General features: G+C 49.1%; 1 protein-coding gene across 4 annotated transcripts in view; it reads right to left on the reverse strand.

The window, feature by feature from the left end:
• Tamm41 (TAM41 mitochondrial translocator assembly and maintenance homolog) overlaps positions 1 to 25259 on the reverse strand; it is a 37686-nt gene extending 12427 nt beyond the window's left edge. The window contains exons 1-5 of one of the 4 annotated variants that reach the window (XM_048356285.1): positions 25068 to 25258; positions 22208 to 22390; positions 20578 to 20670; positions 14273 to 14423; positions 3264 to 3409 (exon numbers count right to left, since the gene is read on the reverse strand). In XM_048356285.1, coding sequence (XP_048212242.1) covers positions 3264 to 3409; positions 14273 to 14423; positions 20578 to 20670; positions 22208 to 22390; positions 25068 to 25202 — 708 coding nt within the window. In that variant the 5' untranslated portion in view covers positions 25203 to 25258. Of the gene's footprint in view, positions 1 to 3263; positions 3410 to 14272; positions 14424 to 16980; positions 17101 to 20577; positions 20671 to 22207; positions 22391 to 25067 lie in introns of those variants that run through there. The other 3 variants (XM_048356283.1, XM_048356286.1, XM_048356287.1) reach the window with 3 other exon arrangements.
• Between the last annotated feature and the right edge of the window lie 264 nt (positions 25260 to 25523).

Consider the following 25523-nt stretch of genomic DNA (forward strand, 5'->3'; position numbering starts at 1 on the left):
AGGCTAGCCTTAAAACCATGGCCCTCCTATGTCAGCCCCCCTAATGCTGAGATTACAACTGTGTGCCACGATGCCCCATGAGAAACAGGGCAGCCCTCACAGCTTATCAAAGAACTTTCCATGGAAGGATCACTTCTGCACTCTTTTTTTTTTTGGCCAGTCCTGGGGCTTGAACTCAGGGCCCGAGCACTGTCCCTGGCTTCTTTTTGCTTAAGGCTAGCACTCTGCCACTTGAGCCACAGCGCCACTTCTGACCTTTTCTATATATGTGGTACTGAGGAATCGAACCCAGGGTTTCATATATATGAGGCAAGCACTCTACCACTAGGCCATATTCCCAGCACTCACTTCTGCACTCTTTATCAAATGTTTAAGTTTGAGCTTTCAATTAAGAGTGGTTATAAAAAGGACAAATATATTTAGTTTTAGATTCAGATTTTTCAGACATGGGAAACTTTATTAATAACCATAGTTGGGGCTAGGAATATGGCCTAGTGGGAGAGTGCTTGCCTCGTATACATGAAGCCCTGGGTTCGATTCCTCAGCACCACATGTCTAGAAAAAGCCAGAAGTGGTGCTGTGGCCTAAGTGGTAGAGTGCTAGCCTTGAGCAAAAAGTAAGCCAGGGACAGTGCTCAGGCCCTGAGTCCAAGGCCCAGGACTGGCAACAAAACAAAACAAAACAAAACATGGTTCATTCACTCTATCACTTTTTTTTTTGGGGGGGGGGGCGGGGGCCAGTCCTGGGGCTTGGACTCAGGGCCTGAGCACTGTCCCTGGCTTCTTCTTGCTCAAGGCTAGCACTCTGCCACTTGAGCCACAGCGCCACTTCTGGCCGTTTTCTGTATATGTGGTGCTGGGAATCGAACCTAGTGCCTCATGTATATGAGGCAAGCACTCTTGCCACTAGGCCATATCCCCAGCCCCCACTCTATCACTTTTTTCATCCAACCAGTATTTACTAATCCAGGCATGGGTATATATGTATATGTATATATGACTATGCATATATACCCCCCCCACCTGGATTTTCTAGCTTTGTCTACAAATTTCAGCAAAGAAGAAGAAAACCTAGTGGCTCTGGAAAAGATGGGGGGCTCACCTAAGTGCATGATACTTATCACCAGGTGGCTCTCATATACTGCACCCAAGCTGTCAGCCCAGAGGAGGAGTGACTCTGAAAGGGGACAAGTTCTGCCTCCCACAATGAAGGATTATCTGGTCTGAAATGTCAACAGGCTAGGGATGCAGAGCCCTATGCCGGGCTGTGTGGAAGAGCTGAGGCATCAGCTGAGCGACAACACCCAGTGAGGACCCAGGAAAGGCCATTCCAGTCCTGCGTGCCCAGTTGGCAGAGGAGCTGGGAGCCAAGGGAGAGCGGAATGGAGAGCCAGTGGAGAGCGTGCGTACCCCTGATGACCCAGCTGGAGACCTGGCGCTGCCCATTTCCACTCCCCTGAGTCTGTGGGGCTGGAGGAGGCCTGCAGCAGGGAAATGATTGGCCCTCAATAGCAGCACACACATCTTAGCACCCCTTGTCAGTTCTGACCTAAGTGCGATGGCTTTTTCGGCCACAGGGAAGGGTCTAGGTTATATTCATCTTCATGTTCAAGAAAATTCCTTTGCTCAATTTCTAGAAAAGTTGGCAGTTAGGGCTACCTCCTTCCCTGTCTCCTAGGCAGAGACCAAAAGTCTCTCAGGAGAAATTCTACAGCTGCTGACATAAAACACCTGACCCCTGGCCTCTTGTGACAAGTCGTCTGATCACAAAAGATCCCAGTCTGTTTTAATACTTGGCTTAAAAAGAAAAAAGAGGACAGGAAAGCCAGATGTTTGAGGAATGTAACAGACAGGAATGAGTGGACCAGAGAACAGGAACTCAGAGAAAGAGACAAATGAAGGCAGCATGAACAATAATTTCAAAAAGAATAAACTAAGAAAATAGATATGAAATAAATCACTCTAGAAATACTAGAAGAAAATTTCCTAAAGTTGAAGTTTGTCTGTTTTCAGAGGGAAAGGCTGGCCAAGTGCTAGAGAAATGGAACACAGACATACACAAAGACAGTTGCAAATCGCCACAAAATTCACAGTGCCTGGTCTCAGAAACATACAGACCTCACAACTGATGTCAGGAGGGCAGTGAAGCACATCCAGAAAACCCAAGACTAATAGAGGAGATGCTTGAGGAGCTGCTCAGGGGGACAGCAAGAGACAATCCAAGCAGCACGGACGTGCATAGGTTCTAGAAAACAAGCTGCCTGGGAAGGTGCATGGCAGGTGCCTCGGGAAGCAGAACAAGAGACAGAAAATACCCTATGTATTATCTAAATGGAAGAACTTTATAGATGTGTCCGAATGTGAGGATGGATTACAAGCAAGGGAAAAAACCCAAGGAAACTTAACTTCAGAAAAAACAAAGCTGTACAGGAAAGCAAACTGCATAATATTGTATGTCAGCAATCAAGAAGATTGTCATAGGGCTAGGGTACTTATTATTCAGTGGCAGAGTGCTTACTTAGCACTTGCAAGGACCTAGGTCATAACAAAGTGAATAATGAATATGAGCCAATATTTACAAAGTAACTGTATGTGGAGCATGAGAAGTCAGAGGGTACACGTGAGGGGGAGAGAGGGGGACGGAGGAAGTATGGCGTGTGGGTGGTGATGGTGGTGGGGTAAAGGAGTGGGACAAACCCATGTCCACAGGAGGTATATAACAGAACAGAATCAAGAAATAACAGGCAACTCTTCCTCCTCAGACCCCAGAGGTGAGTATCACAAGAATCAGCTACAGTGGGAATACGCCAAGCCGCCTGCGGGAGGGAAGGAGGGAGGGAGGGAGGAAGAGGAAGCCAGGAAGGGTGGTGCGGGCGGCTGGTGTCCTTTGGCAACAGCTTCTAAACCGTGTGATAGGAGTAAAAACGAACCTTCCCACCCCACACCTGAGGCGGGCCTCTTCATTCCACGTCTACATTCACACACGCACACGAGTGTGCACACACCTGGAACAAAGTCCCCGAGAGCTATGTGCACCGCTGCTGGGGAAGCAGAGGGCAAACCGAGAGCTGGCCCTCACTCCTCTGACATGCCTGGTGTCCCTGGCACTCGGGCCTGGCGCTCTTCTCCAGAGGCGCCCTTTCTCTGGCCTTGTTACCCCAGGCAGAGGCACAAGTATGGGCGCAGAACTGACATTTCGAACATCGACGTGACGGCCTTGTCACTGTCCTCCTCACAGCTCTGGCTGTGTTCTGCAGCATTTACCTCTAGTCTGCCTTGCTGGGTTTTATACACCACTTGGGGGTTGTCCTGCAGTATGCTGCCGTAGAGCGCACGGAAGTGGGCCACGTTGGGCTTCACAATATTAAATACTTTTGACTTTTCCTCTCCGACTACCATCCGAAAGTCACCTAGTTGAAACAAACACAGCAATTAATCTTCTGTGAAGCATTCAGGCTCTGCTCTCTGAACTACAGCCCGCCCCGGGAAGTGCACCGGCTCGAGCCAGCAGGACTCCTCAAGATGAGGAGTCAGGAGGGAGTGTAGGTGTCTCTCGAGCACAGGGCCTGCAAGCCAGCTAGAGCAGTTTACCTCATCACAGCGGGCAGCTCAGTTGTGTTTTGTTTTTCCAGTGAAGAAACCGCTCTACTGATAAATCTTTAATCTTACAGTGGAACACTCTGCCCCAGGCAGTAGAGTTGATGGGAGCTCTCTATGTGCTGCGTTTCAGACCTCACCCTCTCTTCTCCTGGCCATCTCCTACTCAAGGCTGGCCAGTTTCAGGGGCGGCTTTTGTAGGGCTTACAAATAGAATTAACCTTGTTCCATTTGACAAGGGCAAGAGCAGGGCTGCTCAAAGTCTCGGCAAGAAAAGGATTACGTCTATGACAAGAGTGAAAGCAGACATAACGTTAAAAATTGCCAGTGCTGAGAAATGTAGGCTGTCACTTTTGCCTGCATGAGCCAATGAGCTGCAAAACCAGTATTTCTGGAGGACAAAGGGCAGCTCTGAGACAAACAGAAAGTGTGCGCCTCCACCACTTGGTGAGACATGGAAGAGAACGGAAAAGTGGGCTGGCGGGGAAAGGCTCAGTGGTGGAACACTTCCTAGCATGCATGAGGCCCTGGGTTCCACGCCACTTCTGCAAGGATTAAAAAAAAAAAAAAAGCAGACATATACAGGAGAACTACAGGTTAAGCATGTGCCGGCCATGTTGCTCTGCTGGGCAGACAGCAGGCTGTCAGAGGGGGGAAGTGGAGGCCCAGGCCTCGGCTTCTTAGGAAATGCTGGGCAGGGAAGGTGAGGACATGAGTTTATCACCGCAGCTATTCACGATGGAAAGTGAAGAGAGCAGGAAGGCTATTCACAGCAGGACAGCCCATGACCTGGAGGGAGCAGGGCACGGGGTGCCACTTGCCAATCCTTTCCGATGAGGGGGGAAGACATTGAAGAGGTCACTTCCTGCCAAAGTGAATTTCCCTAGAGCAAACTACTGTCTTGTTTTGGAAAAAGTGAAAGTACAAAGAGATCGGCACCGGTCTGAGTATGGCTTGCTCTCTGCGGTGGGGTACTGATGAAATATAACCTGACTGTGGAGTAGCTTAGAGGTGGGGCCTTCGAGAGGCGATCAGGGTTAGGTAAGATCATCCAGGTGTAGCCCCATGACTGAACACTCAGAAGACAGACACATACCTGTCTACCACCATGCCATGCCCTGAGTTGCCTTGGGATTCAGTCAACAAGAAGTCAAAAATGTGGGCCCTCGACCTCAAGCCAGAACTGAACCAAAACAATCCTCATTCTTTGTAACTACCCAGTCTGTGGTACCGTGTAATTTGCAAACAGACTGAGACCATGTCTAAAGTATACACTTCAGTAAGGAATACAGTATCCTTGCTTTGTTAAGCACCAAAAGACAAACAGATAGTGGTAGAACACAGCTCGAGATTACTCCTAAATGGTCTTGGACCTAGGTAGAGATAAGGTCTGTGTTGAGGTGGGTGAGCAGCAGTAAGACCTAGTCCTGACACACTGCATGTACTGAATGAGTGTTCTTGTCCTACTATTTTTACTCAGTCATGTGGTTCAAGTGAAGACTCACTGCTAGTGAAGCTGTGAAGAAGCGGATCCTTTTACTTATTGCTGCTGATGTCCTAAGCCGCTAAAATCCTTCTTGAAAGCAGCAACTCAAGAAGCCCTGTGTCTGGAGCGCAAGCAAGGCAGAGACCAGGAGGCAACGTTTACTGAGTGTCTGGAAAGCATCAGGCACTGCTCCGAGGGCCGTCATGGGCTCCACACAGCCATCTTCTCAAGCAGTGGTGAGTTCTCGTTTGCCATGTGTGGCAACAAGGACGGGGTGATGAAATAACCAGCCTTAGCTTTCCCACTGGGCCTTTTCATTAGGCTGAGTGTTACAGCAAGGGGGAGATGGCAAGGACCTGGTGTTACCATGTGGATCATGTGTGGTCACCTTGCTCCCCTGCTGCTGGTGGCTGGATTAATCTACTGAGAGTTCGTAGTTGAATTAGGATGTAGGGCAGGCTGGGGGAAGTGGGCCACTGGATGTGTGCCGTTGATTGGTATGTCTTGTCTCCAGACCCTCCTCTTCCCCTCTCTGCTTCCTGCCTGCCATGAAGTGAGCAGCTTCTATCATGACCCTCTACCCTGCTATCTCTGCCTAACCATAGGCCTAAAAGCAGTGGAGTCAGCTGACCATGAACTGAAGCCCTCGAAGCCATGAGCCAGAAGAAATCTCTTTTTAATTTTCTTACGCATTTTGTTACAGCAGGGAAAAGTCTAACCCACCTGTGTCTGTTCTACCCCCACTCTGAACTGTTCATGAAAACACTGTTTATCCCGGGAACAGCTCAAATGTTCAAGAGGAAAAGCTGGGATGGTGTCGACACACCCTATCATGGAGCAGTGGGCCATTGAAAATTACAGTCACCAAACACAGCAAGATGGGAAACAACCTTAAAGAAGCGAGTACGCAAAACAGCAAAGAAACCTTATGAAAAGAAAATATGGAAAACGAGATGAAGGGTGGTACCATGTGCAAGGCCCAGGGTTCAATCCTCAGGAATACACACACACACACACACACACACACACACACACAATTATTATCTTTCCTGGTCCTGGGGCTTGAACTCAGGACCTAGGCTCTGTCTCTCAGTTTCTTTTGCTCAAGGCTAGTGCCCTACCACTTGGCCCACAGCGCCACTTCTGGCTTTTTCTGCTTATGTGGTGCTGAGGAATCGAACCCAGGGCTTCATGTGTGCTAGGCAAGCCCTCTACCACTAAGCCACATTCCCAACCCAGTACAGAATATTTTTTTATCTAATAGGATAGGATATGCACATGTTGGAGATCTGTGTGTATACTTAACATTTGTTCTTTTAGTCCTGGCAAAGCCCCATAAGGAAGTCACTATTTATGATTCCAAGATTAGGATGCAGAGATAATTGATTCAAGGTCCACCTGCCTATTAGTATCAGGGCAGTGGCACATAAGCAATCATTTGACTCTACTTTTAAGTTCCCCCCCACCCCTTACCTCTAACAGCTTTAGATGAATTTATACAAAGCATGGATGTGATCAGCTGACAGGTGTGGAGGGAGGTGGCTAACTTGCAGTTGTGCAAATAACTTGTTTTTGTTAAGATGTTATAAGCGAACTCTGTTTGTCTTGGAGGAGATGAAATGTCATCAAGCTCCGAATCAAGCAGGGTTGGCCCTCAAGTGGACGATCAGTGGACTTGTGGATATTTGTGTCATTCCTTCCCTTTCTACACTCCCTGAAAACAAAGAGTTCTAGTGTTCCAGATGGTAACTTTCTGAGAGGAGGGCTGTGTTTAACAAAAATGGAAATGGAAATTAATCCTCCTACTAAGAACAGCTGCTCACAAGGGACCCAGAAAACACGTGAAACTCTAGAAACAAGACCTGGGCCTGCTGGGCCCCAAACCCTCGGCCCCTCGTCCCTGGACCCTCGGCCCCTCGTCCCTGGACCCTCGGCCTCTCGTCCCTGGACCCTCGGCCCCTCGTCCTTGGACCCTCGGCCCGTCCCTGGACCCTTGGCCCCTCGTCCCTGGACCCTCGGCCCCTCGTCCTTGGACCCTCGGCCCGTCCCTGGACCCTCGGCCCCTCGTCCCTGGACCCTCGGCCCCTCATCCCTGGACCCTCGGCCTCTCGTCCCTGGACCCTCGGCCCCTTGGCCCCTTGTCCCTGGACCCTCGGCCCCTGGTCCCTGGACCCTCAGCCTCTCATGGTGTCGTGGAGCCACATTCCCTTGCACATGGCCAGGCACAGGGAAGGCATACCGATAAATGTCTGTTGAATTAAATTTCTCCAACTACTGGGCAGCAGAAGTAGCTCAGCCACAGAGGATGGGAGAGGATTGGTGGTTGCACATTTCTTCAGAACAAAGAATAAAATCATGGGCACAGCACAAACCAGCATCTAATCAAAAGAACCAATTTTTCTCACCTTTGGAGATCTGTTTGCAACGAAGCTCAGTGACTGAGATTGATTGCTGCTTTTTATTTTGTATCCCTCCCGATGGCTTTATTCTTGACTGCTCTCTACTCAGAGAACTACCAGGTAATGCAATGGGCAACCGGTTTCTCTTCGACTCTGACATGGGATATACTTAGAGGCTTGAAAGCTGCCTGTAACTGGCTTGCAACCAACGGCCAGAATTTGGTTGTAAATGTGGACATGGGAGGGCTGCACAGCCTAGTGGAAAGGCCCTGGCATTCAAGACTGGTCATGTGTCAGGGTGATGTGAGTCAAGTGACTTAACTTTTCTGAGGTGGGATGACCTGGAGTCCCAGGCCAGCATGGACACACACACACACACACACCATCTCCAGCTGCAAAGGGTTTAACAATCACTCTAACCTTACGATCTCACAGTTGTTTTGGGGCTTAAGTAAGTGAAAGGATTAGACAATGTTAAGTTCATGGAATGGCCAGAGGACAGAAGGAAGAGAGCCCAGAGCCCAAGCCACTGTTAACTTTTCCCTTTTAAAACAAGCCACACATTGCTATTATTTCAGTTCTGTACCTCCTTAGGTGGCTACTATGTAATAGCAACTCTGCTAGACCCTAGAATACAGACGCAGCCCCATCCCAGGTTACACGACAGAGTATTTAGGTGCAGTTCTCGGGGTGAGGGGGCAGTGTTTAAGGTCTACAGCCCAAACTAGGCATTACAAGGTGAAATAACTCTTGCTTGTTCGTATACCACACCACACCACTCACCCACCTAGAGCAGGAAAAAAGCTCCGCACTCCTGTCTTAATTTTGTATGCATCTTTTCTCTAGGCCATTCTCCCAGCAGTCACCTGGCAATCACCTTGGAATCCAGGACAGATAAGACTTCTTGATCGGGGGTGTTTACTCAGAGGGATAGAAAAAAATTCTCCCAAGGAAGAAACTGTGGGAGATCCACAGGACCACCTGGCAGGCATCCCCACAGCCGCACCTTCTCCAGAAGGTGCTTCTCTCAAAGCGAGCACTGGGACAGTGATCCACTGTGACTACACCTCTCCCTGCTGCCTCTGCTCTTTGTCTATTCTACACCCTGAAGATGGCTGTGTTTCCTGCCCTGTAATAAACCTTTGCCATTACCATTGCAATGGAGTGGCCAGACCTGATGTTTGGAGTTTCCACGAGTTTAGGCCTGGAGCCTAAGACACTGGTTTTATGTACAGAGTAGAACCACTACACCCGTCCAAGAACATGCTGGCCTGCCCACTGGTGGCCCCTCACCCTCTCCTGGCCTCCACTGAGCCCTAGGCAAAGGCTCCCACATTGTTGCCCAGACTGGCCTCCCACTTGTGATCCTTCTGCCTTGGTCACCTAAGTGGTAAGATTTCAGGTGTGTTCTACTTTAGGGGACCTTTTCTTCCCTGCTGTGGTAGGAATAAAACCCAGAGCCTCATGCTTGCTAGGCAAGCACTCCATCACTGAGCTACACCCCAGGCCTAGGATATTGGATGAAGATGGAATCACACGATGCGTGGGTCTTTACAGCCTTAGCAAAATGTTTTCAAGGTCTGTCATGTAGCATACGTATATAACTTCAATCCTGTTTATGGAAAAACATGACTCTATTGTAGGGATGTATTGATCTAATTTACCCACCCAATGTTGATGGACACTTGGGTTGTTTCTACTTTGTAGCTCTTCATCTATGAGCATGAACATCACGTACAAGTTTTTGTGTGGACATACGCTTTCACTTCTCTTGGGTACACGCAGGAGGACTGCTGTGTCATATGGTAACTCTATGTTTACAGTTTGGGAGAGCTGCCAAGCTTTTTTCAAAGCAGCTATACCACTCTACATTCTCACTGCCATGTGCCAGGGTTCCCATTTCTCTACTACTTGTTCCTGTCTGCTTTTTATCATGGCCAGTTGCGTGAGGTTGGGTCTATGTGGTGCTGGTTCATAAATCCCCATGACAAATAGCACCCAGCATCTTTTCTTGTGCTTCTGTCCTATGTGTCTTCTTTGCAGGAATAGCTATTCACATCCTCTACTTTTCTTTTCTTTTTTTTTTTTTTTTGCCAGTTCTGGGGCTTGAACTCAGAGCCTGAGCACTGTCCCTGGCTTCTTTTTGCTCAAGGCTAGCACTCTGCCACTTGAGCCACAGTGCCCGCCACTTTGGGCCATTTTCTGTATATGTGGTGCTTGGGAATTGAACCTGGGGCTTCATGTATATAAGGCAAGCACTCTTGCCACTAGGCCATATTCCCAACCCTCCTCTACCTTCTCTTATGCTGGATTCTTTATATTATAATTCTAAGAATTCTTTTTTTTTTTTTTTTTGTCAGTTTTAGTGCTTGAATCAGGGCCTTGGGCATTGTCCCTGAGCACTTTTGCCCAAGGCTAGCACTCTACCACTTTTAGCTCTACTTCTGGTTTTGAGTGGTTAATTGGAGATAAGAGGCTCATGGGGACTTTTCTGCTTGGGCTGGTTCTGAACTGTGATCCTCAGATCTTAGCCTCCTGAGTAGCTAGGCTTACAGGTACCATCAGCACCTGGCACCTAATAATTCTTCATGCATTCTAAGTACTAGCCCCTCACTTGAAACATACACATTTTAAATATTTATGTCATCCCACTTTCTTTTGTTGTTTATGCTTTAGGTGTCTATATGAAAAATCATTTTATAAACCCAAGTCACTCTTCCAAGAGCCTTGTTTATTTCGTTATTGCAAATTGTGGGTCTTGAACTCAAGACCTGGGCACTGTCTCTGAGCGTTTTTGTTCAAGGCTCTACCACTTGAACCACAGCTCCACTTCTGGCATTTGAGCAGTCAAATGGAAATAAGAGTCAAAGATTTTCCTGCCCAGGCTGACTTTGAACCACAATCCTCAGGTATCTGCTTCCTGAGTAGCTAGAATTATAGGTGCAAGCCACAGGTGCCCGGCCTTTCAAGAGGTTGATAATTGTAGCTCTTACATTTAACTCTTATAGCCACCATCCATTTGGATTACATTTTGTGTATGAGCTAGGAATCTAGTTTTATTCTTTTAAGTGGGGAAAATCCTGCTCATTCTAATGAAAGCAAACCAGGCAGCATCTATGGGAGGTAGCCTGAGCTACTACTCAGATGCATTCTTAAAAGTATCTCCTTAACTGCAGAAAGGCAGTGCGTGATGCAGCGCCACGCAGGAGAGAATAAGTGTGATCTGTTGAGGTGCTGGTAACATAGCCTGGGCGGGCTCCTCTTCTCCACACTTGAGAAGAGCGTTTGAGGGATAAGGAAGGGGCAGGCATGGCAAACTGGTTCAGGAAGGAGCCAGTATAACCGCCATCCATCCAATGATCTAATATCAACTGAGCACCTACTACACAGGTGTCAGGCACGGTTTGTATGCGTGGGGTAGAGTGAACAAAACAAATAATGTTGGCCAGGGCCGTAGCTCACTGGTAGAGCATGTCAATCCTGAGCATACATGCCTGCCCGCACGCAGATGGCAAAAAGGAAGATAAAACTCATTCCTCCATATTCTAGTGGCGTCAGGAAGACCAAAGAAAATCAACAACGATGTGCCAGAGACAGACTATGGGGGAAGGAGATCCACATCCAGGGAAGATGGTGACAGCCAGGGGGGAGCAGGGTGCAGCTGGGGAAAGACGGAGGCCGGGGCGGGGGTGGGGGGGATTGGCAGGCCGACCTGTCTGTGGAATGACACCAACCACTCACACGGTAAGAAACCCCGGCACGCGAGACACTGTTAATAAGGAATTAAATCAGCAAGCAACTGCCAAGTACACGGAGTTCCAGCTGTGTCTTCAGCAGCAGCTCAAGCAGAGAGAAAACGGCTTTCCAATTCCCCCATGTGCACAATGCGAATCGACCCTGCTTCAAGGCCTCTGGTGGCGTGGCCATCGCCGAGTCAGTCTCAGGAGCTTCTCACTCCAGACAAGTTCCCTTCTGACTTCCCCAGGAAGCAGATGTGGCCACGCCTCCGCCTCGAGTGGGAGAGCCGGCACCTGCGGTCCATTTCTGTTCCACAGTCACTCCACTGCACTCTACTCGCCAGCTCGCCTTGCTTTGTTTGATTCCTAGAATTAGCTCGGCTTGGGTTCAGACAACCTGGCATTACACAAGGGAACCTGGATATTTGTTATTCTTTTTTGTTGTTGTTGTCAGTTGTAGGCCTTGAACTCAGGGCCTGGGTGCTGTTCCTATGCCTCTTTGTGCTCAAGCTAGTACGCTCTACCAGTTGAGCCACAACACCACTTCTGGTTTTTGAGTGGCTTATTGGAGATAGGAGTCTCATGGGGACTTTTCTGCCAGGGCTGGCTTCAAACCTCGGTCCTCAGCTCTCAGATTCCTGAGTAGCTAGGATTAAAGTAAGAAAACTGAGGACTTAGAGACAGTCAAGCACCCCAGAAAGCTGACCAGGCTTCAGTTTGCTCATTTGCAAAATGGTGCAGTGATATACCTCCCAAGTGAAGAAGTTACTGTTAAATTAGTTATTACCACACTTACTGCAAGTATTGAGAGGTTCCTGGCACTTAGTAAGAAATGCTGTTTTCTCTTGCCATAAGCCACCTACTTCAGTCACAACAGTGTGCTGCTTTTAGGGCCAGGTGGGTCATGCCTGTAATCCTAGCTATTTTGGGAAGATCATGGTTTGAATCTGGCTCAGTGAAACCCTTAAAAAGGGAAGGGGAGGGGGCAGAAGACATAGCTCAAGTGTACAGGGCCTCCCTAGAAATTGCGGGGCCCTGAGTTCAAGTCCCAGTACAATAAAAAATGAAAACACAGATGGGCATCAGTGGCTCATGTCTATAATCTTAGCTACTCAGGAGTCTCTGAGTGCTAAGGATCACAGTTCAAGGCCAGCTCAGGCCGGCAAGTCTGTGAGACTCTGATCTCCATTAATCACCAAAAAAGCCAAGTGAAGCGATGGTTCAAGTGGCAGTCTTAGCCTTGAGCAAACATAACCCCAGGGACAGTGCCCAGGCCCAGAGATCAGGCCCCAGGACCAATACAAAAACAACAAAATCACCATCAGCTGCTGCTTCCTTAAAACTCCTTGTGTTTTCCACATGTGTTGTTTTGAGTGTACCTCTGACTCAATGTAACCGTGCGGGCTCTCCACCATGACACCCCTCACAGAACAAAGTCTAGCTTTGGCTTTTTTAGCATATGGGGTGCTGATTCATTTGATAAATGTTAAGCCAGGATCATTACCTAAACTTAGTCACGTTAATAGTATATACTTGTACTTACATAACAAGTTCAAGGGCACTCCTGACAATTCATTAGAGTTCCCTTTAAGCTTATTTACATCCTGACTTCTAAGAATAACTAGAGGACTAGAAAGAGCTGTCTCCTCTCCAGCTTTGCAAGACTCTCACCTTCCTCCCGAGTCCTTTAGTGCCATCATTGATAACAATGTTGCTATCAATATGAGCCCCAGAGCGAAGGAGTCCTGAGTACCACACACTGTGTAGTTACTACTCTTGGTTATTACTAATGACAATTGCACCTCAACCAGGAAGTGCTGCCAGGAACTTGCCCAACAACAAGGAAAGACCCTTTCTCTACCCTTCCTCCATCCTATCCCCACTGACCCCAACTGGAGAAACACAGGTTAGGGATCATATATAATCTTGTCAAAACCATAACTAACAATGAGGTTGGGGAAAACTTGAATTTTGGATTATTCAGAGGCTGAGAAGGCTGCAGTTTGTGCAAGGGATAAAATTCAATCAATTCAAGGATACTGGGTTCCAAGAAGCCTAGGAAAGGGAAGGAAAACTTGCCTTTCAACACATTTCCTGAAGGTGATTTCATCCCTATGACAGATCTAGATCTTCTGCCCTTATGCGTCTAGTTCCGGTGAAAATCAGCTCGCCTATAGACCTCAGAAAGCTAAAGGTCACATAGGTCACGTAAGGCAAGGCTGAGGAAGTGCTCCGGATTAAAATGTCTGAGGCTCAGAGAGTTCCAGGCCCAGGTTCAACCTCCATCACCAAAACAGCTAAATGACTGGTGAAAATAAAAGAGCCATAATAACTAAGTACACATGTACTCCTTAACTTGGTCGTGTATTTGAGAGGGAAAGCCCCGCAAAGCATACACGTGAAATGACAGACGGCTGGAATAGGGATTATCAGTTTGATCTGAACACTGTGCCAGTATGTACTTGACAATGGCAGTGTGGCTCTGTGAGAACACCCTTACTCTTAGGAAACAGAAACACAAGTGCGTGTCCCAAAGGAGACATGACATGCGCAACCTCCTCAAAGAAGGGAGTAAAGCAGAGTGCACATGGCGAGCGGTGGCTCTGAGCTGGGGCTCCTGGAGGGGCGCCAGCACCCAGGGGCAGGTCGGCAACACATGGCCACGTGGCACACTGCTACAGCAGCTGCCTGGGGACCGAGTCAGGTGTCTTTTCACAAGCTGTCCAGGCCGTGCAGAGGCATGGAACAGGCAAACTCCCCACTAACTGATAGAAAAGGAGAAAGCAAATGTGGTGATGTGTCAAAACGAATCAAGGGCTTATGGGAATTCCTGTATTCTTCTTCAAAGTTTCCTTATAGTCTTGTAATGAACAACCACAAGATTACCTGGGGACAATAACTATAGACAGAGACCTTGGAAATAAGGAGACTTATCAGGAAGTTGCCTCAGAGATGGCTGGGATTTACACAACGCAAAGGAAGGAGCAGGGAGCCTGCAGAGGCTGCAAGTAACCTCCCTCCTCCTTGGAAGCTCTGGGCACGTGCCACACTCACCTGAATAGGAGAGTCCGGCGATCTCCATGAAGAGGTCTTCTTCAGAGAAGCTCTCGGGAAGCATGAGGAAAGCAGCGGTCACCGCACTCTTCAGATTCTTATCAAGGGCCGATCGAAGAATGACATTCTCATTCATCACCACGATTTTCACCTGGAAAAAGAAGAACATTAAGAAGGAAAAGCCCAGAAGTGGAAAATTGCTCAAGCCATGGGTTGGTGCACACACTGGAATTGTCCCAAGAGTCTAGGAATGTAGTTCTAGGAATTGTAGCTCAATACATGAAATAATTGTTATTCTAACAAGCAATCCCAGAATCTCCTGTTGTATGCCAAAGTCAGAGAAACTGTGGCACAACAAAGTATCACAATGCCAAGAAAAACCAAATGAGTATGCTTTTAAAATAAGGAAGCCTGCCACAGACCTAGAAAAACATACTTTAGGAAATGACATGTTTTAAAATCTTATAATTTCACTGTTCTTCACTGAGTTTTCTAATGGAGAAAGCACTGTATGTCTTCATTTCACACTCATCTCTGCACTTGAGTGTGTACCTATTACTTTGGCAGCTCACGTGCTATTTCATAAGTGTTACACGCTGACTGTGAACTTGACAAAGAAAAGAGGAATGAAAATTAGTTATAACAGGAAAATTTGGGGGTTTAAAGACAGGTCTAGTCTCAAGTATAGGTACTAACTACATGTATGAGTTTTGGGCAAATTAAAATTTAAGTTCTCATCCATAAAATAAGGGAAACAGACTTGCATAAGAAATTCGGGGCTGGGGATATGGCCTAGTGGCAAGAGCGCTTGCCTCGTATACTTGAAGCCCTGGGTTCGATTCCCCAGCACCACATATACAGAAAATGGCCAGAAGTGGCGCTGTGACTCAAGTGGCAGAGTGCTAGCCTTGAGCAAGAAGAAGCCAGGGACAGTGCTCAGGCCCTGTCCAAGGCCCAGGACTGGCCAAAAAAAAAAAAAAAAAAAAAAAAAGAAAGAATTGCCATGACAATAGAATAAATAATAAAGTGTCAGCATGTCAGTGATTGTCATGCTCAGGAAAAAGGATCTTTCTCCAAAATCTCCAGCTGAAGCTGCTCTGTGACTGTCCCCTAATGCGTTAACACACGAAGAGATGCAGTCTGTTCTGAGATCCTTGGATTTGAAGACTGCACTGCAGTTAAAAGGTGTTCAAGTCCCAGCTCCATTTCTGACTAGCTCTGTCAAGATGGGTCCAGTTCCTCACCGATACATCAAGGATGCTGGGGGCAGCCCGCAGGTGTGGGAGGGAAATGAGCTGTGGTGTGGCACCTGGGCCCCGGCTGGGGCAAGTGTCCCTGTGTGTCCACGCCCAGCGAGGATCCTGCCAGCAGCACCCTCGCTGGGACGGCTGGTAGAACACTACTGTCCAGTGCTGAATTCCTGGAAAAATTCCCAGGAACCACACCGAGGCAGCACAGAATGACCAAACTGCTCTTCAGAGTGATTATATCAAAACCTGCTGCTCCTGCCTTTCTACACAATGGTCCGGAAATCACAGAGGCTCAAATATGGACTACTGAGGACAAATTAAGATGGCCCATAAAAGAAAGTCCAAAATAAAGCTGTAATAGAAAGGAAAGAGGAAGGTGCTATCCTCAAGATGCAGTTTCCCTGCCCCTCTTTTTAATAGTGAAAAGCAGTAGTACTATAAGCCAGAACTACTTATAAATCAAAGTTAACCGACATTGTATCTTCTATGCCAGGCTCCCTGTTTTTTCCAAATAGCTGTAACATACACACGTCACCTGTTGACAAGTGAGCTGCCACACCAGGGGTCATCTCTTCCACCCTTACTGTGAGAGCTTACTAGTCCTTCACTGAGGCTTCTGGCACTTTAGTGAGTTTCACTATTCCCTTAACTATCTGCAAGAGAAAAACTAAGCAAACCAGCAAGCCTAAGGAACATGGCGTGCCTAAGGGATGGCGGAAATGCAGCTAAGACCCTTATATTGTGCAAATCAAGTAATACGTATTCGAGGAGCTATTCTCCTGCATTGTCAGATATGTATTCTTGTTAATCTTTTTTTGGTGGAGGGAAGAGGTTGACACGAGTCTTACTCTGGAGCCTCAATGGCCCTGAACATACTATGTAGCCCAGGCTGTCCTTGAACTCAGTATCTTGCTGCTTCATCACTCAGCTCTCTGATTTCACTTCTTGACAGATGATAAGACCAATTTTTGTTGTTGTTACGTTTTTGCAGTGCTAGAAATTAAACTCAGGCCTTGCACATGCCAGGTGATATTTTTACAACTGAGTGAGATCCCTAGCCCCTACTCAGTCCTCTAGTAACCCCTCTGTTCATTCTCACGTCTTGTTTCCCACATGGAATCGCAGCTCTGAAGGGCCATTCCTCCCCCTACTGATAGGGAAACTTGGAGCAGAGCAGTTCAAATGCTTCCTGCTCTTCGGCCTTCCTGGCCAGGTACTTCTCAATAATCCTGTGAGTGTGTGTATGTGCACGTACATGCACGTGCACATGTGTGCCTTTTACAGAGGCCCAGGGAAATCAGAAGCTATTTGAGATGCTTACAATCCAAAGATGCAGAGAGAAACTTAAGTCTGGAAGTATTTCCTTGGCTAACAAAATATCACTTGTTCTCCAAGGAAGTTAAGAAAGCTACTTGCTTGCTACTGACGGTTAAGAGTGAAAGATAAAAGCATCCTTACTCAAAGGGTTCTGCTACTCTGCAGATCTGGTTCTTCAGCGAAAGGTGAACTAGGAACGTGTCTCAGCAGCACTGTTATTTGTTGTTCAGTGAAAAGCCAGTGAAGCTTGAGGCACTGCCAGAGAGGCCTGGGAAAAGAAGACAGTCCTCAGAATTGTGAATAGCTGTTGGTACCTACTGGGATTGCCCTGGCCTGAACAACATGGTCAGTGTGAGCCCACAGGACTTTCTAATTAGAGACTTGGGAGTACCTTTCAAGACAGAAAAATAGCCCAACAAACTCATGTATAACAGAGTGGGCCCAGAGTGCCTACTTGAATTGCAGAGTGAAGTTTTAACCACAAAAAATACCACCCTACCTGGCCCTGAAAGCCTTTAACACTCATGCAATCATACTTTTCCATTCCAAAGGGCCAGGAGAGGGGACAGGTCTGGACAGTCAGGCTTGAGGAAGAGGAAGACCACAGACTCCCCTCCCCCCACCTGCTGGATTGAGTACCTGAAGGACCAGTAATGTAGGGTATTTTTTTTTAATTCCTTTGGCATGCATAGGGAAGAAACTTAGTTGTCTTTTGACTAACTAAATGAATGACTTTCTTTGCAGTTCAAAAGTGAGAGGATCCAAAGCTGGCTCCCAGCAGGACGTGGCCTGGCTTTGTGGTCCCAGTTCATGGATCATTAGTAGCACTGTGATCTTTCTATCCACAAAATATAAATGAAAAAGCTACAATATGGGAGCTGGGAATATGGACTAGTGGTAGGGTGCCTGCCTTGCATACATGAAGCCATGGGTGCGATTCCTCAGCACCACATGCACCGGAAGTGGCGCTGTGGCTCAAGTGGTAGAGTGCTAGCCTTGAGCAAAAAGAAGCCAGGGACGGTGCTCAGGCCCTGAGTCCAAGGTCCAGGACTGGCAAAAAAAGAAAAAAACGCTACAATATGGCGATAGTTACACAGCTACAAATACACTAAAACTCAGTGAGTTTATGTTTCAAATAGTTGAATCAAATGGTCATAAAAATAAAACTATGTCTAGCAAACAAAAGAAAATACATTGCAATGAATACATTAAAATGCTGCTAACAAAGTGACCAAAATAGCGTTGTATGTCACTGCAAATGCTCTAAAGTTTTAAGCTGGCCTGTAGTCCCAGCACATGGGATGCAGAGGCACCAGGGCCACTTTAGCCTGGGAACTAGAGGACAGCCTGGGTAGCACAGAGAGAGCCGTTCAAAAGCCAGGCTGGGTGGCTCACTCCTGTGCTCCTTGCTACTCAGGAGGTCGAGATCTGAGAACTGCGGTTTGAAGCCAGGAAAGTCTGAGGCTTTTATCTCCAATTAAGCACCACCCCCCCCCCCCCCAAAAAAAGCCAGAAGTAGAGCTGTGACTTCAGTGGTGGAGCACTAGCCTTGACCAAATAAGCTCAGGGACAGCACCCAGGCCCTGAATTCAAGCGCTCAGACTGGCACAAAAACGAAACAAAAGTCAAACAAACAAAAATTTCAAGCAGGGCTGGGGATATGGCCTAGTGGCAAGAGTGCTTACCCCGTATGCATGAAGTCCTGGGTTCGATTCCCCAGCACCACATATATAGAAAATGGCCAGAAGTGGCGCTGTGGCTCAAGTGGCAGAGTGCTAGCCTTGAGCAAAAAGAAGCCAGGGACAGTGCTCAGGCCCTGAGTCCAAGCCCCAGGATTGGCAAAAAGCAAAACAAAAAAAAGTGGATGCCTCCTCATTTCTAAGCGAATAGAAAAGTATTATAGAAATTTCACACCCACCTTTAACCAGAAATGTGTATCTTTTATCATTTGTATTTCTTTCAAAGACTCACCAGTGATTGAGAAATTATATTTCAATCTACAAGATATAGTTCTTTTAAAACATAAAATCAATACTCAACTTCTCATAGTTCTTTCCAAAGACATCCATTCTTCTCTCAGAAGATGCTACCTGGTCTTCAGCAGGCTTGTTCCTATTTGGTTAATATTTGCTGCCACCTACAGGTGGTGACCACTGAAGCATCTGACTTCCAGCAGTTAGACTGCTACTTGTCACACTTTTGCTATTTACTTATCATGTTCACTTTTTTAAGCAGAGCTTAATTTTCCTTTTTTTTTTTTTTTGCCAGTCCTGGGGCTTGGACTCAGGGTCTGTCCCTGGCTTCTTTTTACTCAAGGATAGCACACTACCACTTGAGCCACAGCACTACTTGCAGCTTTTTCTGTGTATGTGGAGCTGAGGAATCGAACCCAGGACTTCATGCATGTGTGGCAAGCGCTCTACCACTAAGCCACATTCCTAGCCCCCAGACATTTCGATGCAATACATTTTCGATGCAATCTCATTTTTATCTCAAAAGACCTAAGGTAGTGGAGGATGGGAAAGGAGAATGCTGCTGAGTGCCCACTCCATTCCAGGAAGTTCACAGCGCCACCCCATGAGGTCACCTGGAGGACAGGGTCAGGGCTGGGATCTGAGCGCTGCGCCCCTCAGATTCCGCGATGCCTTGTGTTCTCTTGGGAATTCCCCGCGACCCGGCGCCCCTGCAGACACAGACCACGATGCCCGGCCCTGATGATTGCTCAGTCCCCGCAAAGTGTGTGGGGACGAGTTTGTCTGTTTGTTTTCCTCTTTTCCAAGTTTCCTGAGACCAGCTGCGTGTTCTGCAATCCAATTTAGTTCACACACCACCTTCCTGAGTTTCATGCCGATCTCACAGGTGAAGGGCCCAATCCGTATGACTGCGCCCACTTAACAGAGGGTGGGAAGTAGGGTCCTCATCCCCCGTCCCCCTCGTTTGTGCTGGAGTGGTTTGTGGAACTCAGCAAGGCACTCTCATTGCCATTATCAGCTTGGGATAAAGAACCTGACTCGGGGACAGCTAGACAGAAGAGAGGCAGGGCTGGGGCTGGAGCTCCCAGGTGGAGTACACGCCTGCAATTTACAAGGCCCTGGGTAGGATCCTCAGCACTGAGAAGATTGTGAAGGGATGTACAAAGTACTGGGGTTTGAGGGGGGGGTCACTGGTCCCCAATGCACTCTCCAGGGCACCTCCTCACCAAGCACCTCAATGTGACCACCACATGAAAACTCCCTTTTGGGGTTTGCTGGGGTCCCTCGTTTACAAGTTTTGTGGTACCCGAGCATGACTAATTCACTGCCTTTGGTGAGGGCCTCTGTCTCCAGCTCCTCTCTTTACCCCACAAGGGGCCAGGGAAGGGGGTACAGAACTACAACACAGACGGTTCCCCTGGCAACCAGTTGTTGTCCTGAAGCTATACAGGAGCCCATCAAAAGTCACTAGGCCTGGAGGAGTGGCTCAGCAGTACAGCTCTTCCCACGTGTGCAACACCCAGGGTTCTATCCCAAGCACTACAGGAGAAAAGGGTCAGTCACTTTGCTAGTGTAAACTCAGGAGGGGTTGAAAGGGACCGGTTACCCTTACCACTCAGGAATTCTCTTTGCCAGGAGCCTGTGGATAATTTGCGTTACCACAGTGTCACAGGGACGTGGTGGACACTGTTGGATACTGTTGGGTGAAGAGTGTGGACTCTACACACATTTCTCTGTATATTTCACTGCAACCGCAGGCACTTACTGGTTTTTGCAGACGTCCAGCAATGTATAAGTTATTCCAGTTGAGGAGATCTTCGATTAGAATACTAGTGCTAATCACCCCGTATTTGATGACCTGAAAAAGGAAAGGGATGGGCATGACAAAGAACAAGACACCCGGTTGTTGCTTATGCAGGTAGGAAAGGTAAGGAAACAGAACAAACTCTTGACCAGAGCAGGACTGATTGCCCAAGCTACTCAAAATGTCTACCCTGTGAAAGTCTCTGCAGTTACAAGTTCTCAAAGACACCCTCTGGGGGTGTCACGCTGTTGCTACTGACTCTTTCATGGGACATCCAAATATACAACCTTACTATCCAAATATACAACCTTGTTATTAGTGCTAAGCATGTGAAATCATAACTAAGCCTGTAACAATTTGTCTAAGTCTTAGCCTAAACCCTGACGGTAGATTTCCAAGGATGCAACTATCTTCAGATTCACTTTCCTGAATTTCAGTTTTTAAAACTGTTGTCTCAGGCTGCAGATCCCTAAAAAGCAGCTCAAGAATTGTAATTAGGAAGTACAGCCAATTGGCATACAATGATTTCCAAACATTTGGTTTCTGGAGCTTGTAATACGGTTTGAAAATTACTAACGAGAGGAAGGCTGAGCAGAATCTTGATTATGAAGAACAAGGCTGTATGTTTCTGAGGGCTTCAGTGGAGGTGGTATACTAGACTGCGGGGTCTCCTCCCTTACTCAGGCTGGGCTGCAGGGAGCTCTTCCTATCGCCAGCAGGTGGCAGCCTGGAGGAGGGGGTGGCGAGAAGACCACTGCAGACCCTGTCGCTAGGCAGCTGAGCTACCTGTGGCAGTCATTTCATCTCTGAACCTTTCAAAATGCAGGCACAGCAGGAAAGGATCTCAACCAGAAAAGCAAACATCTGATCCTAGAGGAGTACAGACATTACTAGTCAACCAGAGTACTCATTACATATCTAAGTCCTGATGGGTCTCCCCGGGGTCTCAAGTCAATACTCCAACTTCTAACTGCTTCTCCCGTAAGCCCCTCCTCTAAATACTTTGGATCAAACCCAGTGCCGTGCCCTGTACAAGCTAATAAGCAAGGGATCTACCACAGAGCCACACAGTCAGCTCCAGGGTGCTTCCTGCTGTTGAACAATCATTCAGGACTCACCGGCTCACTGTTGATCCCGCCCACCTCTGACACTAAGCCCATTCTGTCCACACTTGTACCCCACATCTCCGATACCCTCTCCGCTCCCTATATCTTCCTGGGGCATCCGTTCTTCTCACATTAACTCTACCCAGGCCTGCCTATTCCTCCCACTGGCCACACCAGTAGCTCTCCGAGCTTGACTCCCACATTGGTAACTTCAGCATCATTTGTAAGCTTGTTAGAAAAGTAGATATTTTTTTCCCTCCTTACCCCAGACTTACTAAATCATAAAGTCTTGGGGGAGAGCCCAGCAACTGTGTGTCCAACAGGGTGATGATCCCCACTAAAACTTAACAGCTATTTGGCCAACACTCAACCACCCTTCCCACACCGTGATCAGTCACAGGGAGACCACTCCAGGTCCGGTCCTGTCCCTGGCTCACTGACAAAGGAAAGGCCAAAAGACAAGGCAAAGGCCAGAAGTCACCCACCCTGCCATCACACATAATCAGCGGGTTGTAGTAAACTCCAGCTCCGTAGTTGTTCTGGACAGAGGTGATAAACTTGGGCCCCAACATTTTTAGGAACGAGTAGTGGCTCCAATTCTTCTTCAGGTTCTGGGTGTGCCATGCCACAGGGTCATCCACTGTGAACACCAAGTCCAGCATGGTGTTCTGGAATGTGAAGGAAAGAGAATGAGTTCAGCATTCAGTGCTGAAGGAGGCAGCCTGAAATGTGAAGTAGAGCTCATGCTCAGTGGTCAGCCAGAACTTGAGCAGGTCTCTGGCACCCATGTGATCTGTTTTCAGCAAAACACAAATAAGGAGCAAACCCAGGTATTTACTGGCATTTCACTGGTAAGTTAGCACTCTGTCCACACCCTTCTTTATCTAATCCATACCACAATCATTTATCTTCAGAACAACACTGCACTGTAGGTATGCTTTACTCAAAAAGCAGCGTAGGCCTGGGGTAAGCTTTGCCCTAGGGCGGAGCTAGTGAGGTGATGGGTGGGAACTTAATAGTGTGCTAAGCCACCATGGCAGCTCCCGTGAGGAGAAATAAGGCTCCACTCTCCTTCCAGCTTACCCCAACGAGATCTACAGAACAGTATATAAGGGGAAACAGGTCATTCCAATGCTCACCTGCTCAACAACTATGCACAGAGTATCTACGAAGTCTGAGAAGACCCAGAGAATATAGTTCAGTCCACTGGGAGAAAAAAATCACCATGACCCAACTACTGATTGATTCATTGATGAACGCACAATGTGCCAACTTCACTCAGAACACGGGTAGGATAAAAAGAACAGGAAGGGGGCTGGGGATATAGCCTAGTGGCAAGAGTGCCTGCCTCGGATACACGAGGCCCTAGGTTCGATTCCCCAGCACCACATATACAGAAAACGGCCAGAAGCGGCGCTGTGGCTCAAGTGGCAGAGTGCTAGCCTTGAGCGGGAAGAAGCCAGGGACAGTGCTCAGGCCCTGAGTCCAAGGCCCAGGACTGGCCAAAAAAAAAAAAAGAACAGGAAGGAGAAACTTTCCTAGAGAGGTCAAGTTTGACTCAAGCGATGTGAGAAGGAATAGCTAGGTGCTGTGGCTCTCATCTATAATCCCAGCTACTCAGGAGGCAGCAATCAAAAGGATTACAGTTCAAGCCCAGCCCATGTGAAAAGTTAGTAAAACCCTCATCTCAGCAAATAAGATCAGTTGCTGGCATGTACCCGTGATCCCAGCTACTCCAGAGGCACAGAATTGTTGCCTGGGGCAAAAAATCTAGGCCTTGAGAAGGAAAACAAAGGAGGGTTGGCAGTGTGGTGCAGTATCTACCTAGCCAGCACAAGGCCCTGTTCAAACCCTAGTATTCCACCCCCCACCAAAAAAAAAAAGGAATTATGAGAGAGTAGAAACATTTGGGGAGGAAAGGACAAGGCAGGGATCCCTGCTAGAGTAACTGCTCTGGTGAGCTACTCTGGGACCAGCAGTTTGATGCCACAGGACACATCATGTGACAGGAGATGATACTAGAGGGGGCAGGCCAGGTTGGCCAGGTGAGGAAACTCCCTCAGAAGAGCAGGTGGGAGGGAGGGAAGGACAAGTGACTGAAAGCCACTGCAGGGTTCCAGGCGAGAAACCGCAGGGCATTTGCTAAGGCAGGCGGAGTAGGGCTGACTTGAAGGACTGAGGTGTGCGGTGTACTAGACTTGAATGTGGGGGAATGAGAAAGAGGAGGGTCTGTTTGGGGAGGAGATGGTAGGTCTGCCCAGGGGAAGACTCACTGAAATGTGAAGAGGTGGCAAGCAGAGGCACGGATCCCAGAGGGCCCCCTACACTGGATACATTGAAGACTTGGAGGAAGCAAGGGTAAACATGGAACCTTAAGCATCTGTAATCATGACAGTGTATATTACGGGGAACGGAGGCAGTAACCTCTCATTTCACATACGCTGCTTAGAGAACCATGTCCACAGCACGGATGGGCTCGCCAGGCAGCAGGAGGACGGAGGCCAGCACTTCCCCACCCTGGGGACCCCCACGGCAGGCCACTGTGCATACCGAACGCTGCACCCCACTACGAAGCCGGCTCCGCTATGCTGCTCGGCCAGCGCTGGAGTGTGATGGGGTCAGTTTTCCACCGGACCCCTGTTCATGGTGCTGGGGTACACACAAACCACCCGCGGGGCCACCAGAACCCTAAGGTCCTCTCACCGCCACTGCCCAGGCCCAACAGCCGCGTCAGAGGCCAGAGGCCAGAGGCCGCCCCAAGTGCAACCTTTGTTTGCATTTCTTCCCGTCTGCTGGCCGGACTTTGAACCGCGGTTACACAGTTGGAATTGCCCGGGACTTTTAAATTTCAATTCTCAAAGTTGAACTCTCATTCTGGGGCAATTAAATCGGAATGTCCACGAGTGGAGAAAATCCAATGGACAAGGTCCACTGTGTGTGTGAGTCTGACAATGGCCACGGGGTGTGTGTGTCCGACAGGGGTCACGGGGGGTGGGGGGCGGCGGCTGGCGGGAGACACTGGGGACCCGGCAGGACGGACAGGGGTCACGGGGGGGAGGGAGGCTGGCGGGAGACACTGGGGACCCGGCGGCACGGACAGGGGTCACAGGGGGGAGGGAGGCTGGCGGGAGACACTGGGGCCCAGGCGGAGGACACGGGCAGGGGTCACGGGGGGGGGGGGGGCTGGCCGGAGACACTGGGGACCCGGCGGGACGGACAGCGGTCGCGGGGGGGGAGGCTGGCGGGGGACACGGGGGCCCAGGCGGAGGACACGGGGGACCCCCCGGCCCGGGCTGACGGGCTGGGGCGCACGCGCGGGGCGGGGCGGGGCGGGCCCGGCCTCACCTTCTGGTCCCAGCCGCGCCCCGCCTGGCGGAACACCCCCGAGCCGTAGGCGAAGGCCAGGCTCAGCTCCCCGGGGAAGTGCGCCAGGACCCGGCGGAAGGCCACCCCGGAGCTCGGCAGCGCCGGCAGCGCCATGGGCCGCCGAGGACCCGGTGGGCCGCGCCGGGCAAGCGGAGACGCCGGGCGGGCCGGAAGGCTGGCGGCGACGCGGGGGCCGAAGGCGACGCGAGGGAGCCGACGAGCGCGGGCCCGCCGGCCGCACTTCCGCCTCTGGCCCCGCCCCCGTACGCTCAGGCGCGGAGGAGAGCGGCGCCGGCCGGCGTGGGGGACGCGAGGGCGCTGTTCGCGGCGCCCCCTGGTGGTCGGAGGAGCGCACTGCAGGCCCAAGGGAGGAGGAGCTCAGCGCGGGGTAGGAACGGCTGTCCACGCCCACGAATGCGGGGAGCTCTCCCAGTC

Source organism: Perognathus longimembris, chromosome 10, assembly GCF_023159225.1.
Source record: "Perognathus longimembris pacificus isolate PPM17 chromosome 10, ASM2315922v1, whole genome shotgun sequence".
In the NCBI taxonomy this organism is placed as follows: Eukaryota; Metazoa; Chordata; class Mammalia; order Rodentia; family Heteromyidae; genus Perognathus; species Perognathus longimembris.